General features: G+C 40.4%; 2 protein-coding genes across 3 annotated transcripts in view; one reads left to right on the forward strand and one right to left on the reverse strand.

The window, feature by feature from the left end:
• Positions 1-92: 92 nt before the first annotated feature.
• NUDT6 (nudix hydrolase 6) lies at positions 93-13,655 on the reverse strand. 2 transcript variants are annotated; one of them, XM_031043612.2, is made up of 5 exons: positions 13,451-13,655; positions 12,635-12,838; positions 7,257-7,312; positions 4,160-4,214; positions 93-741 (listed from the first exon to the last, which is right to left on the reverse strand). In XM_031043612.2, the coding sequence occupies exons 1-5, from the start codon at positions 13,494-13,496 to the stop codon at positions 353-355; spliced, it is 750 nt and encodes a 249-aa protein (XP_030899472.1). In that variant the 5' UTR covers positions 13,497-13,655; the 3' UTR covers positions 93-352. The 2 variants fall into 2 exon arrangements, with proteins under 2 accessions (XP_030899472.1, XP_005143076.1); XM_005143019.3 differs by having other exon boundaries at positions 13,294-13,453.
• Positions 13,454-17,653, forward strand: part of AFG2A (AFG2 AAA ATPase homolog A) — a 231,644-nt gene continuing 227,444 nt past the window's right edge. Inside the window, 3 exon segments of the mRNA XM_005143020.3 lie at positions 13,454-13,692; positions 14,223-14,347; positions 14,932-15,089. Coding sequence (XP_005143077.2) covers positions 13,551-13,692; positions 14,223-14,347; positions 14,932-15,089 — 425 coding nt within the window. The 5' untranslated portion in view covers positions 13,454-13,550.

A 17,653-nucleotide genomic window follows, 5' to 3' on the forward strand; every position in this document is an offset into this window, starting at 1 on the left:
CATTGCTCTTTAAACCATTTGTGCCAGTGTGTGCGGAGGTAGAGTTACTTGGAAGATACATTTTCAGGACCAATAATACTTACGTTTTGTGCTAGATTATCTATGTAGGGCTGTTTTATTTGCCTTATGCTTACTTTACAGAGTAAAGGAAAACAAATCTGGTGCACACTTACAGCAACACTCACCTTTAAAAATAATTTATATTTCTATAACTTGATAGAGAGTAAACAATTACTTTCAAATAATTACCTGAAAAGAAATCCATGGATAATTTTAATATGATCTCTGTAACACTACAATAATAATAGTACTCCTAAATTATTACTGTAATGAAATGTGAAATGTATTGGTATCACATTATGCTTCTATAGGACTCAGGCAGCTCCCTGTGGTACAGTTTGTAGAAGAGGCCTGTAGAGACAGCAGGGAACTCTCTCATGGTGATATCAATCTTGTCAAACCCCTCCTGGTATCCGTAGAGTAAGAGTTTAGCTATATTGCTGGTGATGGGAGTAGCGAGTTTTGTCTGAGCAAGCTCACCAAGGTCCATCCACTCACACCGCAGGCACTCCTGCTGGCAGAAGCTGATGTTGAAGGAGGAGGGTTCCAGGCGACAGATGATGTACATATCCGACTTCCCGAAGGCCCCAGGGTGTTCATGTTGCTGCCGTATGCTTAGGATGGACTTGAACTCTGACTTGATGCCAGTCTCCTCAAACACCTCTCGAACTGCTGTGTCTCCTAGGTGAAAAGAGCAAACCTTACAGTACATACAACTTACAGCTCAACACTCTTAAAACCTCCTCAGTGTGGAAAATCTGTAACTCAAAGTGTTCTCTTTTCTGCTTCGTAAGCTGTTTGGAATGTCAGCCTATTTGTTTCAACACAAGAATAAGCTAATTTTTTGGTCCCCAAACAAAACTAGTTGCTACACACTTTTCTTGTTTGTATCCTAGAAAATGATGAAAGAAACTTTGGTAATTCTGTAGAGGGTGTGGTTTTGAAACCGACATTCTCGTGGTTGCTGGTTCTATTATCTCTTAATCCAGGGCAGCATTGCACCCTCATTTCAGCCTTTTGAATCCTGGTCCCCTCTGCCTCCTTGCCTCTGCCCGGTTTCAGATTCAGACAAGGTACAGCTGAACACCCATACCTAGAGGAGACCACCTGATCAAATCCACTCCATTGTGCTTTGCCACAAGGTGTAACAAAATGGGTAAAACTATAGCTTGAAGAAGGTGAAAGTTGGTGCTAGGTCTGTTTCAAGATGTATCTTAAAGTGTGCAGTGACATTTCAGACATGCCATAATACCAGTACAGCACACAGCCAGTGCTTGCAGGAATCCGTGCTGCATGTGTATGTGTTGTGCACATCAACTGAAGTGATGCAGGTGTCAGTTTTCTTCCTTATCAAAGGAGCCTTAACTTAAGGGGCTTAAAAGGTAAGAAAAACTTAAATTGAGGAACCCAAATAAGAAGTTTTCTATTCCATTTCTTTTCCAAAAGTCTGCAATTTCATTGCGGTCAAGTCAAATCCTACTCGCCAGGAATAAGTAAAATACTGGTAGGTAAAATATTAGCTTTTTACGATTCTATGCAAACTCCTTGTTGTGTCTTGTTTGAGTGGTGAATGCTTGTAGCTGTTCTGTGATGTTCCCTGCTTCTGTTAGCTCATTTCAGTGTGAAATGAGTGCACTGGCTTACTTCAAACACAAAATAAATTTTAAGAGAACTTGTATTAGCCTTCCTATGGAAGCTCATGTAGCAACATGTCAAGAGGTGAACAGAGCAGGCAGGCATTTTAAGGGATAGTTTCAAATATTGGAAATAATGTGGACATACATTGGCTAGCAACATATAAACCAATTTATTCAGTAGAGGCCAGTCAGCTGTATGTGAATGACCCCAAATCTGTATATCCTTCTGCCTCAGCTCAACTTCTACCATGTGGTGGAAGGAGCTGCATACACCAGGTGTATAGAGGTCTCTGTGGGACTGGAAGTCCATTAATATGCAGTGTCTCCTAACGTTTATGTTAGTGACTTTGTTACAGTGTTAATTAGTTAAAAGGCACCTGCATATGGGGAAAGACACTCATTCACCATGGCTGACCCTTGGAGAGGCTGCAACCCTTTGGTTTAAAAGAGTAGGTTGCAAAGAAAACTGCCTGTGGCAAGTGGTTTTATTATTAGGCAAGGGGCTGTATTACACAGGAGCGGTCAAAGATGGTAAACAACTGATGTTGTGAGGAACGCTGAGGCAGGCTGTGGTTGAGATAAATGAAATAATTAGAGATTTCACTTAAGCTCTGAGATTTGATTTTAAATAGTGTGTTTTCTGTTTCCCTTTTATTTAAATGTGTGTGTATATCTATAAAATATAAAAATATACATAATGACAGTTAAGCTAGAAACTAGGGCCTGAGTTTCAGAAATATTCAAATACAAAAATGTATTAACTTTCTTTAATGTGCATTACAAAACTATCCAGGTTAGTTGCATGAGTCAGTACTCATAAAGTAGGCAGCCATGTATTTTGTCACTTCATATAAACTGTATCTTCAAGCATTTTAAATGCCATTTGCAGTTATAATTTGAAACTTGGTCCCTTGAATAACTGTGAGTTTATAAGGTTTGATGTAAGGATAAAAAGGGGAAAATTAAATTCTATTGTATTTTATGCTTCACTAATTTATATCTTCTTCTAGTATTAAGATGTGATGTACTGAATCATAACTTGCGCTATGGGATAGTTTAGTAGTGGCAGGAAGGCAGCTGTAAGAGGCTTGTTTCCTCCCAGGCCTTCCTCAGGGACTGTATCCAGGCTCCAGCCATCACCTCACCTGCTACTTGAGGGGTGGCCACAGCCTTACTCAGCAGCAGGGCTCCTCTGGGGGAGCTCTTGATAGTGCTGGCTGTTTTCTCTTCCCTCAATACAAAAATCCCTCCCTGTCTCCTGGCCTAGAGCCAAACTCTGTCACTAGAAGTGAAAAGGAGCCTGGCCAGACAACAGATTCTTATGAAAACATGAATCCCTTGCACTATGGTACGTGTATTTGCATTGTCAAGCAAGTAATTCTGATTTCTGTTGTCTTGTTTGACAAAAAGATTTAAAACATAACTCCTGACTTATGGAAATTACAGCTCGGCCATACCCTGCTGACTAGAAACTTTCTCCATGTATTGAAATAATGAGCTGGAATACTATTCCACCTGTTCTTGTAGGAAGTCTGATAAACAGTAGGTATTTCTAAGGTATAAAATGGTGGAAACCTAGGCTTGATATCTAGTTTGCTAGAGCTGCTATACTGTTCTGGGCAACATTTTTGAGTTGCGGGAAGAATAAATTCCTATGAATCCTTCTGTGGGGCTAAATGAATGTCCGCAAACATAACTTTAAAAAATAAGAGCTACCTAGTAACTGCAGTGTATGTTAGGAATGAACCAGTCTGTGGATTGTAATTTTAAGGGGTGAGATGAAAGGAGAAAAAGCACAATTTTCTGTCTCTTCATAAACACTCTTGTTCATTCACCTTTAAACCCGCCTGTGCCACACTGGTAAGAAATGACAGGTTTCCTCAAAGCAGCCTTGTTTTTAACACAGAAGTGCACCCTATGTCTCTAGTTGCAAGTAGGTGCCCACAAGATCAAGGTGCTGCACTTAGCTCTGGTCCTGTGCCAAAGAGCTCACAGTCTAAACAAACCAAATGAACAAGGGTGGAAGGAAGCAACTGTGTTTATTTCTGATTTGCACATTAAAAAAAAAAAAGAAGTTGGAAATTTTTGCTCATTCCCTCATTGAGCTCACTGTCCTGGATTCCAGTGGGAACCAAGAACTCGATAGTTCAGTTTTATTTGGGTTACATCCTGATTACCTTAATCCTCTGCACTTTTGGCTTGTATTACAGCATGTCCAACAGCCTATCAAAAATAAGCTGGCTTCAAGCATTCAATTAAGAGAAGAAAGTGTGGAAAAGGGTAGATGTTACAAATGCAAAACTTCTCTGCCCTGCACATAACGTTGCCCTGTTACCATTGAGGTCACAGGACCACTTCCATCTGTTACCAACTCAAAGCAGTGATGTGAGTCACAACGTATTTCAGTCCTGTTCACGTCTTCACAATTCTGTTGACACATGACCTGTTATCCTAGGACTTACCAATGTCTTCGCCTGGATTAGACAGACCTCCTGGAAATTTCCATGCATTTGTAGTCTGTATTGGAGGAAAAAAAATATTACTGAAGCCTGTGTTGTACTCCCTAATATGAAGGAGACAATTAACACATGACTTTTTGAAGCTGCAGTATTGTAATAACAAACATCAGTACAGCTTTACATAGGAACTTCTTTGTTCATGCTAATGTGATGACCAGTGATACCTACAGTCTGTACGAAAAATTGAAACTAAACATCTACTGATTGAAAATACAAACTGTCTAACAGTCATTAGACAACATTGCTGCTAGATAACTAGAGTAGTTAGGTATTAAAAAAAAAGCTGCTATAGATTATATAATCTTGTATTTAATCACTAATGTATTCCACTTCCATGGTTTTGGCTTTTAAAAAATGTATTTTGTAATTGTAATCTTACAGAAAGGTATTATGACTGTAGTACTGTTTTATATTGCACTGGCTTTGACATGCCTTTGGGTGTCTGTAATAACTATGTAGTGTAACTTTGTCATTTGTTTTCATGGAATATAGAAACTGATGCCTTGTGACTTACATGTAGAAGCATTTATTGAATTGCAATAAAGTTCAGTACCTAAAACAGAATGTGAAGTGCAGACTTGGTGCTGTTACTGATAGTGGTCAAGGAGTCCCAGTTCCTATACCTCCTGCAATTGCACTAAGATTTCTAGGATCTACCTTTCCATCCATATACTATTCTTTTTATTTCTTTCCTTATTAGAAGTTTATGTAGGAAGAAGGTAACCTACAACTAGAAATAAACGCAGTAAAAAGCTACACTGGCCCAAAAAAAAGGTGTCTTTTCTTGTACATGCAGCATGGAGAGGGAAGTTGTTGCTTACCAGTGATTTGAAACTCCGACTACATTGGAAAAAGATTGGTTGATTTTAGTTTTTTTTTTCTGTGCACTCTTAGCAGGCTTGGATAGGAATTTAAAGCAAAGGGTTAAAAATAGTGCAGCTGGAAAACACATATAGCTGTCTACTGGGTTTCAGCTTTGTTTTCCGTTCCTGGAAATCTTTGTGTACTGTGGAATTGTCCTTTCATAATTAAATCCAAAGAGCTCTTAGAATTCCATTAGCTGTCCAATTTATTTTTTTTTCCAAAGCTTTCAGAACATCATTTGTATTAGAAGTCACCATTTCACGGGAATTGCTCATTTTGTAGGGAAGAATGGAGAGGAGTGTTGGAACAGTGAGACAGTGAGAAACAACCATCTGAGCCAATTTGCTTGCACTGAGGTATTTTATTTGCTCACAGCACAGGCAATGTATGGGCATTCACAGACTCCAGATTTTATACTCAATTTTATCCAGTCACTAAGTAGAGCTGTAAAGAGGGGAGTTGGAAACAATAATTTTTTTCCTTTCACCTTCCTTCCTCACTGTGCTGTCAGCTTTCTGCCAGAAAGGTAGGCTGAATAGCTGACCTGGAACATACCCATCCCACTTTCCAGAACAGGCTGGAGGGAAAGAGCAGTGTCAGACTGTGTTCTGTGGCCAGAGCCTATGGAGGTAATCCTGGCAAGTACGGAATCAGACCTCGAACCTGAATTGAGCATTCAATGCTTTCCTGCAAAACTGGATAGAAGTACCTGTGCTTAAAATGGTTATGGATGAGCTTTAACAAAATCAGCATGAAGAAGTTAAACTTTAAGCAGTCTGGGCTTAGGAAACTACTAATTCCTTCTGAATGTGCAATTTCTACTTTTTCTCTGAGACCCATTTAAGGCATTTACTAAAAGGCAAGCATGCAGTTTTAACACTTCTGTGTGCGTAAAAGTTAAAACAACATAGCATTTCTGAAGTTCACAACGTGCTGTTCTGCTCCTGGAGACTTCACAACTGGAACCACTTTACGAGCCTATAGCTTGTATGGTGGATTTATGCTTTAATTGGTAACTGCTGAATGTAAGTCTGGAGGTCCTGCTATGGAAAAGTCCTTCAAATTTTACTTTATGTTAAAAAAACATGTCAAATTAATAGTTCAGAGGAAGCAAAGAGAGAGTGTTTCTTTTTCTCTGAACTCGTGTTATAAATTCACCACGCTGTATGTCTAAAAAAAAGTGATGAAAGCACTTTTTTATTAAAGTTCATTAACTGTGTTGTAATTGCCTGTTAACTGAAGTTACATTTTATGCCCTGAGAAGAAATTCCTTGGTAGCTAATTTCAGAAAAGCCTTTGAAATGGAGCCAGTTGAGATTCTGGCATAGTTTTAGCTGTATAAAATTAAAATGATGCATCCAAGTACGTTTCAATCTATGTATGTAAGTTCTGACTGTTTCCATGTTAAATTGCAGTTAATCTCACTGTCCTAGAGATGCTTTTATTTAACTTGCAAATGAAAGCATGATGGCAGCTAAGTGTATGTTACATGGAATGGCATAGGCAACTGCTAACGAGCTATGGAGCTTTCTGCACGTGCCATATTAAACCCAGGTTAGCCTGATAGAGGCTGGAGACATTACCAGCCATGGATGCTGGGTCACCCCAGGCCACATCACACAACCCACCCTCACCACACTAATATGCTCTGGTTTGACATTCTCAGCAGCAAGGTCAAGCACTTCCAGTTGTGAGAAACTGATCATGTTTACACCTGCAGTACTGAGGTAGTCTCCAAGTCATGGCCAACCATGTTATTGCTTATTTAAAGCCACAGATATGTCTGGAATTTTCAAAACCAAACAGAATCTGAATTCTTTTCCCAAAATGTGCTTTGAGCCATGGGGGGTTTCCAGAGGGCTGCATGGGTCCAAACATGGTACCAGGGACTTATGGGTCAGTTACAGGAGAAAACAAAAAGCAGAGAGGATGCTTTGTGCTGTTGATTCAGTCACCAGCTATAATTAACAACAAAGCCACTGGTTTTCAAAGTCTGATTTTTTTTTTCCTTCAAATGCAATACAACAATCTGTTCATAGATGTGTTCCAAGACATTCGTCAAAGTAATTTCTAACTATAACAATTCTGCACTGGAATAAAAATATTTTTGTTTTATACTACAGAGTTGGCTTCTCTAAATGAACTTCTCTATTTTATAATCCTATAACAAACTTACCTTATTTCTGTCTTGTACAACCAACACCTTTCCAGTGCTTTCATGTAGGACAGCACCTAATAGAGAGATAATATTGGAAAAGATGCGGTGCTAAGGTTAACTTATGTTCAATCTTAACCGCTCTAATTTAACATGTTTTGATAAAGCATGACAACCCCCTTGCTTGTACAGTTAGCGAGATTTGTATAGATCAATAGCAGAAAGTGGTTTGTCAGTGGGAAACTGATACACAGTAAAATATGAAAAAGGTTAAGTATCCTGTAGAAAAAAATCAAAACAGCACCAAGATAAAGACTTCCCACATTTAAGTTCCAGGTTAGACAGGAAATTAAAAAAATAGTTTGCTTGTGTTCGTATTATCAGAATTAAAGAAGGCAACATCGAGACAGCATCAAAATAACCTAGCAAGCTGCTTGCTTCAGCAGAGCTGTGCCTGCAAGCTTGCTCAAATAACAGAAATTGTTCCAGTGACTCCAGCTGAGTGGCCATGATGGGCATGAATTGTTCTCCAGTGAAATTCATGACAAAACTCTTGCCTGCTGTAGTGAAGATTTGAGGGTTTTATGGTTAATAACACACAAGTTGTAGTACTTGGTGGGCTGATAGTACTGGTAACGTTCCAACTGGTTAACTATCTATGTACTCATACTGTACTGCCCAGCTAACAACTCATGATAGTAACTGTGTAGTAATTCAAGTCAACTTGTTCATCAAAAAGCATTGCTTCCAAGTGTGAAAGTGACACTTCCACTTGATTAAAAAAAAAATTAAAAAAAAATCAAGATGTATGACTGAAAAGTTCAGCTTTTCCTTGTGTCCTCATGTTCAGCCCATGACTTTCTCCAGCAGACTACAAGTTTTCATTTTTCAAACCCAGGTGCTTTCATGTTTAGTCATCCTGTCACACTCCTTGGTCATACTTCAACAATTCCTTCCCCTTAAAACATGTATTTCTCTAAAATTTTAAAGTGTGCTGTCTTGAGCAGAATGAGCACTGTGGTACAGTTTCCCAGGCTCTTCTCCACATCAGTCATGCATGGGTTTCAAATTAGTAGTTAACAATAAGAAAAAATGCTTGTAATTTTACAGCAGGAGCAAGAGTATATGGTCACATCTGTGATGATGTATGCATTTAAAATGCTATGGGGAAGTATTTCCACAGAAGGGAATTATCAAGGGATGAATGGCCAGCTCAAAACATCCTGCTTTTTAATAATATATAGCAGGCTTCTGTGGGGGAGGATTATTTAAAAGATGAAATACCAATCTTCCTTCAAGATATGTCAGAGGATGTGCTTTAAGAGGGTAGTCATGCATCTGCCTCACCGTGGCTTATAACTTTATGATTTCATTCCTCCATAAATGTTTAGTAGTGTCCAGGTTTAAGAACTATACTGATTAAAAGCAGGGGCGACTCTGATGCATGCTGCGATTACAAGGATTATGTTCTAGAAAAGCTGTTCTTCAAGTAAATGGTTTGCTGAGACCAATGAGTACTGCTGAAGACAGGAAACTACACTTTGAGTCAAACAGAATAACTTTTTCTTTCCTCTGCTCCACAGAAATAAATGCCTATCAATGTAATTTTTGGCAGTGAAATTTTCTATGAGATGACCAGAATCTCTGCTAGATGATACCTAAATCCAAAGCAAGAAGAAAGGAAAAACACTAGGATCGGCTAAGACAGCCATTCTCATTTTCTCAAGTGTAACTCAGGAGTCCCTCAGCTGAATCAATGTTAGAATCTTAGGTAGAATCAACGAGATCAGACCTCGACCACAGACTCTGGACTGCAGCTCTAAAAGCTCCCCCTCTTGCTACAAATGTGGTATCTGAAGCTTTAAATCATCTAACAGCAGGAGGACTTTCTGGAAAGGTTTATGCTTGTGACCTAATCAAGCAATTGCTATTAGAACACTGCTTTGTTCTGAATGTTCTATTTTGGGAAATAGGTAAGAAAATTATTTAAAAAAAAATTCTTTAGACAACTCCAGAAAACGTCTACTGGAGGGGAAAAATACCTTCATTCTACCTGTTTTGTCACTGATGTCAGCTTGTACGAAAAGATGTTTGGCATTGAAAAGCACTTGTCATCGAAGTAATGAGTACACACATGACTGCTTGCATTGTAAACGGCAGCAGACAGGAATAGGTATTACTTTGTAAAACAACTTGCGAGCTGCTTTTATATCAGTTTTGATTCCTTGGACCATCATAACCTATCTAACTCCAGCTTCCTGTACAGTCTAATATTTATGCAGCTGCATATTTTACAACCTTTCTTAAGTAACAGGACTGTCCAAGGCTATCATGTGAGTGTGAGGGTGGAGACTTTGTTTCAACAACTGGATTTAAGGTAGGCAGCACTGAAAATAACAGCCACATTGTCATATTACATGCAAGGGAGAAGAGTGACTTTTACTTTTCTTCCTCTCCTTTCACTTTCCTTCCTCGTCTTCCTATGTCATTGTTACGCACTATATTAACTAACTTAATTAAATTCAAGTATATTATTATAAACATGTAACTTCCTGGATGGCAGACCAGTTAGGAGGCGGAGAATTTTGGAAATGCTTTTCAAAAACTTCTTAATCATTTCATACACAGGAAGCTTTTCTGTATCTTTACATGTCTGGAAAATCCTGACACCTACAAGTGGACACAGTAAGTTAGAGTTAGCTGGAAGAAGCATCACATATTCCACTACTTTTAAACAATAATGGCCGAGCCCAATGAGTAACGTTTACTGCTTACTTCTTGGTGACTCTGATCTAATCTGGCAAAATATGACCTGACCGTGCTTATTCACACGTTTGTCATCACTTGGCTAGACCATGCTGAGGCACTATCCCTGGCTGCACAGCATTTACCATGTGGGAAACTCCAGACAGGATGAAAACCAGCTGCTGGTCTACTTGGCAACACGGACTTGCTACCTGTTGTCTGCTGCCTGGGCTGGCATCCCATAGGCTGGCAAACTACACTCAACATCTCTGCCTCTTAATTTCAGGATGAGCAAGAGACTAAGTGCTGTATTTAATTGATTTGCCACAGCTTTGAGATGAAGCCTCTCATCAGCAAATTTGCTGCATAGGCTCTCTAAAATACAGGGTTTTGTTCAGCAAATAAAAAAGTCTAGGGTTTGGCACAGACACACACACTAAATACACATATTTAAGTAATTTAATATTTTTTAAAAATTACTTAAATGTTTCGATAAAATATATTAAAAGTAGCACTTGCACTACCAAAGTCTCTCACTCCTGAAGGATAATTTAATAACAGTATGCCAGGTGTTATCCACACTGCTTAATGTATCCCTGGGATGTGTTCCAGAATCACTAAGAGTGAGTGGAACAGAGGAAACCCCAAAATACTGCAGTTGTTACTTTACACACAGAAATCTGTTTGTTTACCTACCTAAATGTCTTCCTTAAGTCTTTAAATCTCTTAAAGAAACTTCCAATAATGAATAAGAACCTACAGGTCTGGAAAGTCATTGCAAAGAATACATACATTATACATTGTGCAAATCTTAAATCTGGGCAATAAATTATGAAATCCATATACCTGCATTTATGCAACTTTGTGTTCCCTCAAAGTTTTTTCTACTTGCAGATGTTTCTACGCACAAATTCTTTCAACATACAACAGCAAATTATGCTCTGAAAGGGCATTTTTCATATTTTCAAATGTTTATTTTAGAGTTTCTCAGACTTATGATTTTTCTTATATTCTTTCCTGATAACTATCAAGGTCAGAACACATCTATTACATGACTTTCTTCTAATTCTCACTTTCAGTTATGCAAACTCCTTCAGAAAAATACCCTTTCAGTTAAGTCATGTCTCCCTGAACATGCAAGTTACAACCATAAGGAGTAACACAGTGCTTTTGCTAGCATGCATTATCTTACTGGCATTTAATGCTGCATATTTTAATGGTGAGGTTTTCATACCTCAGGAAAACAAGCTTTAACATGTCAATTGAAAAAATACAGGCCTGTCTTCAGCTTCTACCCTGACCTCTGCTGGTGTTACAACTGAAAAGTCACAATACCCATAGTAGTAGTGCTGTTTCGTAATTGAAAGCTTTGTTTTTCCAAACTTCACTTTCACATGACCTACTGCTATACAGAATAATCGATCTTTTGTTAAGTCCTTCCTAACTAGATTTTTCTAATTGCTATTAATGGGTCTTAACAGCACTTGGTGAAGAATTAACGTTCCACAGCGTCCCTGCAAGCCAAGGACAAGCGAGTCAAGGTTGTAATGGGAGAGGTTTACTGTCCCTCTGCTGTATCCACCCTTTACCAGTACATGAGGGTTCCAAACCAACCTCCAGTTTACAGGACATTAGTGACTGATAGGACTGGTAGTTAATATTTCTGTGGAGGCCTGCTGGGAAAGAGGACAAAAACATTCAAATTTGGTGAAGCACAGTTGATTGCATTTTTGGCCCATCATCAGTTCCTTTTACTGTGATGTATTAAAAAAAAAAAGGTGTTGGTGGGGAAACCATCTTATCTAGTTCCTTGGGAATCACATCAGCTTTTTGAGCAAATCCTTTTCAGCTGTTGTTGTGGGAGGTCCAGATGGGTAACAGCATGGTATCCAGAGGTTTGTTTGTCAAATATACTTGTTTGGGTTGTAGACTTCTAGGTGCAGCTTAGAGCAGCTTTTAGACCATTGTAATTTAGGACAGTGGTTGTGCCAGCCCCTGAAGAACTGCTGTTGGGTCAATTTTGCCTATTTACAGACCTTGAGCATAGTTTATGCAGATGCACGTATTAAGCATCTACAGAAAGGAGAGGGAGCAGAGGAGTAATTTTTTTCTCAAAAGTTTGTAGTTACTTTTTTGGTTTTAAAAAACTGTTTGAACCTTGAAATCCTACCTCTTATCTGCTAGGTGAAAGCCAAGATATGCTTCTTAAAATGGTATTTAAAAACAATATTCCTGAGTTAAAATTTAAAGCTTCAGAAACACAATTTCTTCTCCCTGAGCTATTTATAATTTTCTCAAACTGGAATTCTCTTGAGACACCTCTCATTTTAGCAGCCTGTTTTTAGCAATATGCCCTGTCATACAGGTACATTTTTGTCAGTGTTCAAGGCCAGCCTGGATGGGGCTTTGAGCAGCCTGGTCTTATGGAAGCTGTCCCTCCCTGTGGCAAGGGAGTTGGAACAAGATAATTTTGAAGGCCCCTTCCAACTCAAATCATTCTATGATTCCTGAATGACACACTTCAGTTTGTAAAGTTACCCAAGCAGTAGGCAGCTGTTTTCCATGTGCTTGTTGTGCAGATGATTTCTTACTGAACCTGTTCCCAGAGACTTGTTCATAAAGCTGTTTGTGGGTGCAACCACTTAGTCACTAACCTGCAACTCCCAGCTGGTGGGTGGCGTACACCGGCAGCCTGCTGGGCCCTTCTCCCAGCCATAGCGTCAAGGTGGATGAGCCCTGCTCAGCGTGGTGGAAAGTAAAGCCTTGTGAAGCGGCTGCTGCTGCAAATCCACTCTGGAAAATGGGGACATGCAGCCAAACGGCAATGCAGCCTTCCTTCCGCCACTGGGCCACCGAACCTGCAAGAGACAGTGAACGGATAATGCTGAAAGCCACCACGGCCTCTGAGACCCCCCTCGCAGTTGCTCCTTCTGGCTGTAAACCTCACTGCACACAACGGATGGGATTAATGCGTCAAAGTCTGTATTTTCACCTCATTTACCGCTGGTCAAACTACCATAGGTGTGAGAAACGTGCCAGCAGTGACAGGTGGAGAGGCTGCCAGCTTGGCCATTTTAAACAGTAAATTTTGGTGTCAACTCATAAAATACGTGGGTTTATGTTAGGACATGCCGTAAGCTACAGGAAACTGTATCTTTCCTCCCTTCTGTCTCTTCCGACCCCCCTCACCACACCACCGCGGCTGTGCGTGCGTAAAGATGGCGGTCACGACTGAGGTGAGCTCACGGCTCATGGGAAAACTCGCTGCCCCCCTCCCCGCCCTGCGTCCCCGGGGCCCCTGCCGGGCACTTGCCGCGCAGCCATCGCCCGAAGGTAGCCCGCTCCAGACGGAGAGGCTGCCGCAACTCCGCCAAGTTCACGCTCACCCCCCCGAACTTATCCCGCCGCGCCTGCAGCCCCGCCAGGGCCGCCCAGCCCCGCACACGCTGCAGCTCACGCCACGGCCTCACCATGGCGCTGCGTGGGGCTGAGCCGGACGAGACGAGGCCACCCCATGGGCGGTGCCGGCCTCTGCTCCCGGAAGCGCTCTGTGGTAGCCGGCGGAGCAGCATGTCTGCCTCTTCCAGAAGGAAGAGCAAGGGGCGGCCGGTCCCGAACAGCGGTGGCAGAGATGGCTCTCCGCGCGCCGTTCCCCCTGGCGCTGCCGAGGGCGGGCTGCTGGTGCTAGGCGTCTCTGACGCGGTGGAGGCAGGTACGCGAGTGCGGGTGGCGGGGCGGGCCAGTGTCTGACCCGGCTGCCGGGCTGAGAGTGGCTCGTTTAAAAATGAGTCCATGCAAAGCTGCGTTCACATGGCTGCCAGGGCGAAACTGGCTCCCGGTGGCAGTGTTCTAGGGGTTGCCCCGTCCTCTTACGGAGATGGGGTTTGAGGGAAAGTGAGGGTCCCTTGGGCAAGGTCTGCTGAGCCCCGTGTAATTGATTTTGTTTGTAGGGTTTTTTTCTGTTTCTTCTTGTTAGTTAAAACGGGATGGGAAATCTGTCAGTCTGCTTTACCATGGGTATTTTCAGACCTGTCGAAAACACTGATCCCTTATAGCGCGGACCCAGGAGGGTCCCTGCACTCCGCTCGTGGCTGGGTGCTGCCATTCATGGGGGCTTAGAAGAGTTTTGTTAGTTATACTGATTGGGGAGTGTGAGAAACACTGAATTACTCTGACAAGTAGGAAAAAAATACGGGTTTGGTTGATTTGTTTTTTTTTTTTTTTTTCTCCTGGAAATATTAGGAGATGATAAAGTTCCAAATATGTTGCGAAGAGCCCTCGCCCAGCTGTCACTGAGCAGCATGAAGTCTGCAAACATATGCATAGGTCGTCCGGTCTTGATTACGTCTGCTGATGGAGGACAGGAGGTGAGACTCTTAATTATCCCTACAAGTGCTTTTTCTGGGGCTTTTGGCATGTTTCTCTTGTATTCAGGAGAGACCAAAATGGAGCATGCATTGAGAAAGGTAGTGAATGGGCTTATCCATGTTTTCTACTCTTTAGTTACATCCTTATTCTCAGTACTGATTTTTTTTTCCCGAAAATATATGTTGTGTGAATATATGTATTATATTTTGCATGATATATGTACACACACATGTTTTATTTGCAAAGAAAGAGTACAGCACTTTTCTTTGTTAATTTGAGGCATTTCTTACAGTGTATGCTTTTGGGTCATTTGCAGAATGTGTAGGGTCTTGGAGGAATTTTTTGTCTCCTCTGTAGGCAAAGTGTAATCCCTTCTTTCTTGAAAAATGTCTTGGATCATATCTTAAGAACTCAGTGCTACTCAGTATCTTACTTTGTGGCACCGAGTTTTAACCAAATCCTTCTCCTACCTCAGCAGATTTTTTTTATAACAAAACATTGCTCCTCCTAAGTGGAGGACTGGAAATGGTGGGAAGAAAAATCCATCTTAACTGACAGTTGTTTGCTTGAATCCTCTACCTAGGTCTGTACTGCTTGGCCCACCACAGGCTTTCCAGGCGGGAAAGTCGGGCTGAGTGAAGCCACACAGAAGAACTTGAAAGTAAATCTGGGTGATGCTGTCACTGTGCAGCCTGTAATTGGTGCAGTCATCCAGGCAGAGGAAATCAATGTAAAGCTGAGGTATGGAACTCGTTATAACCCAGTGAGGTGTCTGCTTTACACTGCCGACTCCTGCCTCTTCGAAGATGCTGTTTTTCTCTCTTGCTTTGATGGTATTAGTACCCACACAAAATCAAACAATTGCAGATGTTTGCAGGGTTAAGATTAAAGACTAGTAACTGTTGGTTTACTGCTGCTAACTGCAGCCCCCTATGTGCGCAGTGGAGTGGCTCAACTGTTGTACAGAATCTCAAATGAGGTGCTGTTGTGAGGGACATAATGACATTAAGCTCATTAGTCTTAAAAGATTCTTTGTTTTACGTTAGATTAATGAATAGTAACGATAGCCCAGCATTTCCTGAAGCAGAGGTCAAGCTACCTGCATTGCATTTGCATTAGGCAAGGATGTGTAACTGCATGGTCAAGGCAGATTCATTGAACTTGTAAGTCACTTGTAAAGGATGAGGATAATCTCTCTGTTTATAGTTGACGTCAGGTTAGAAGGAACCTGTGTTGCTGCTGTTGTCATTAGAAAGTAAGCTGCAAACTGCTGTCTGAGAAGCTCTTGTTGGGAAGTCCTGTTGTGGTTAAAAGAAATACTATCTGACAGCTTGGGGAGAGTGATTTTTTTTTTTAACTACTTCCCTTCAAAACTTGCCCTTTGTATATTTGTGGCTTTGTGCTGGAAATATTTAGGATTGGAATATTTTTAGGATAGGAAACTCTGAGGTGTTTGTTTTTTGGAAATTCGGTCCAAGCAGAGAAGCAAAAGTTACAAATCACAGTTGACTTGAAATCGTGAATGCATTGAGAAATTAACATTTTACCAACCTGCAATATACAGACTTCCTGTATTTGTCATTCTCAAAACATTCCACAGTCAGCATTTGGGTTGATGCAGAACCTGATTATAGTTAATTCCTATATAAAGTTATTTTAGAGTTACTTGGAAAGTGTGCCAGTACTTCAATTTCTATAAATTAATTTCACTTCCCCATCAAGCCTCTGTTTTCAAACATGATGTTGTTGTTGTCCCTTTTAACAGGAAGATGCTGTTTTCCAGTGTACTGACTCTCAGAAATGGCTAGTGAGGCAGTCTTTCTTTGTGTCAGGAATATAAACAATTTAACTTTAATTACATTTTTAGTGGTTAATTTGGCTGCACATTGTGTGCTGACTTCCTGCCATCAGCTTGCGTTGCCCTCTGTGCCTCTCTCCTTACCAGAAAATGCAAAAAAGATATTTTTTTGATACAGTTAATTTAATCCTATAGAAAGTTTTACTATTACATACTGTTTGGTTATAGAAGTGTTTGAAAACAGTAATTTTGTTAAAAGGTGAACCCCACATTAAATTAAATAATTAAGCATAATCTACTTATATTTCCCTATGTTAATATTCATTTTTCCCTCAAAGCTGAGACTTTTACTGAAATATAAGCTAAGGATGATGTCAGAGGAATTGTGTATGTAACTTCAGAGATATTTGATTACTGTAATTTTCTTTGGAAACTGTTCCACAGTCAGAGGTTTCCCTCTTGGCCAGTCAAGAGTCAGGCTCTGAGGGTTGTTATGCATATGTACCACCAGATTAAAAGTCATATAAATGGCTGTTTTCCTAGAATTACTCTAGGAAAAAAAGAAAACTGTGACTGGTCTTTTTTAATCCTGTTCATTATTACAAACCTTAGTGCCATTCTACCGTGTAAAAATATAACTTATTAAAAGAAATGGAAATCCCATTATTTGAGTACTGCCTAGATTTCTAGACACTTTACAGTTGCAGCTCCTTCTCTGCAAATTAGTACCTCTAGGGAGTTGCTTGCAAACATAATTTAGCTTTTTTTTTTTTTTCAAATCAATCCCCAACCTCAGACTCCAAAAATGTAACAAGAAGTGTTAACTTGTCATGAATGGCAATGATATTTTGTGTGAGCTCCTTAAAATTAGCGTAATACACCTCTTTCCCTCAAGTTACTTAGTTATCAGTAGAATTGAGAAATAGGGGTTTATTTCTAGGTTTAGAGCGCCCTCTGTTGATCATATTTTTATTTGCAGTAGCTGGAACTGCTTTAAATGCCTTGACATTGCTGCTGTTTAGCTCTTCCTGTAATGCTTTTCAGTAAATGCTTACAAAGGTTGTAGACAGTTCTCTGCAAAAATGGATGTAGTCAAAACATCTTGTTGTGAAATCGGAAGGGCTAATGTGTGAGGTTTGTACAGATTAGCTGAGGGGGTTAAATCCTACAGAATTAAGAAACTGCTGAAACAAACCCAGTTTAATGGGTTTTAGTGAAAGGTAAAGCTGCAAATGAAACAGAAAAAAGTTTTTATGGATAAGCCACCACTGAAGAAAAAAAACAACCCAGAATTGCCATAGTCTTATACATTGCAGTGTATCTGAGGAGTGGGGAAAGATAATGATGTCTGTGCTCTTAGTGACATAAAGTATTTTAATAGACACTGGAGAAAGGCATTCTCACAAGACACTTTTTACCTTTCACTTGGTTTAGGTTAAGACCATATTTTTTCAGTTGTGTGTTAAATCCCAGTTGAGAAAATGCTGTAGGCCTGGCCAGGGCTGGT

This window comes from Melopsittacus undulatus, chromosome 5 (assembly GCF_012275295.1).
Source record: "Melopsittacus undulatus isolate bMelUnd1 chromosome 5, bMelUnd1.mat.Z, whole genome shotgun sequence".
Taxonomy (NCBI): domain Eukaryota; kingdom Metazoa; phylum Chordata; class Aves; order Psittaciformes; family Psittaculidae; genus Melopsittacus; species Melopsittacus undulatus.

Coding starts and splice junctions, on each gene's coding strand:
- NUDT6 (XM_005143019.3), bottom strand. CDS start 13,453: ATGGTGAGGCCGTGGCGTGAGCTGCAGCGTGTGCGGGGCTGGGCGGCC. Junction 4,215..7,256: donor TTGTACAAGACAGAAATAAG/GTAAGTTTGTTA, acceptor CCTCCAATACAG/ACTACAAATGCATGGAAATT. Junction 742..4,159: donor TAATCCAGGCGAAGACATTG/GTAAGTCCTAGG, acceptor CTTTTCACCTAG/GAGACACAGCAGTTCGAGAG.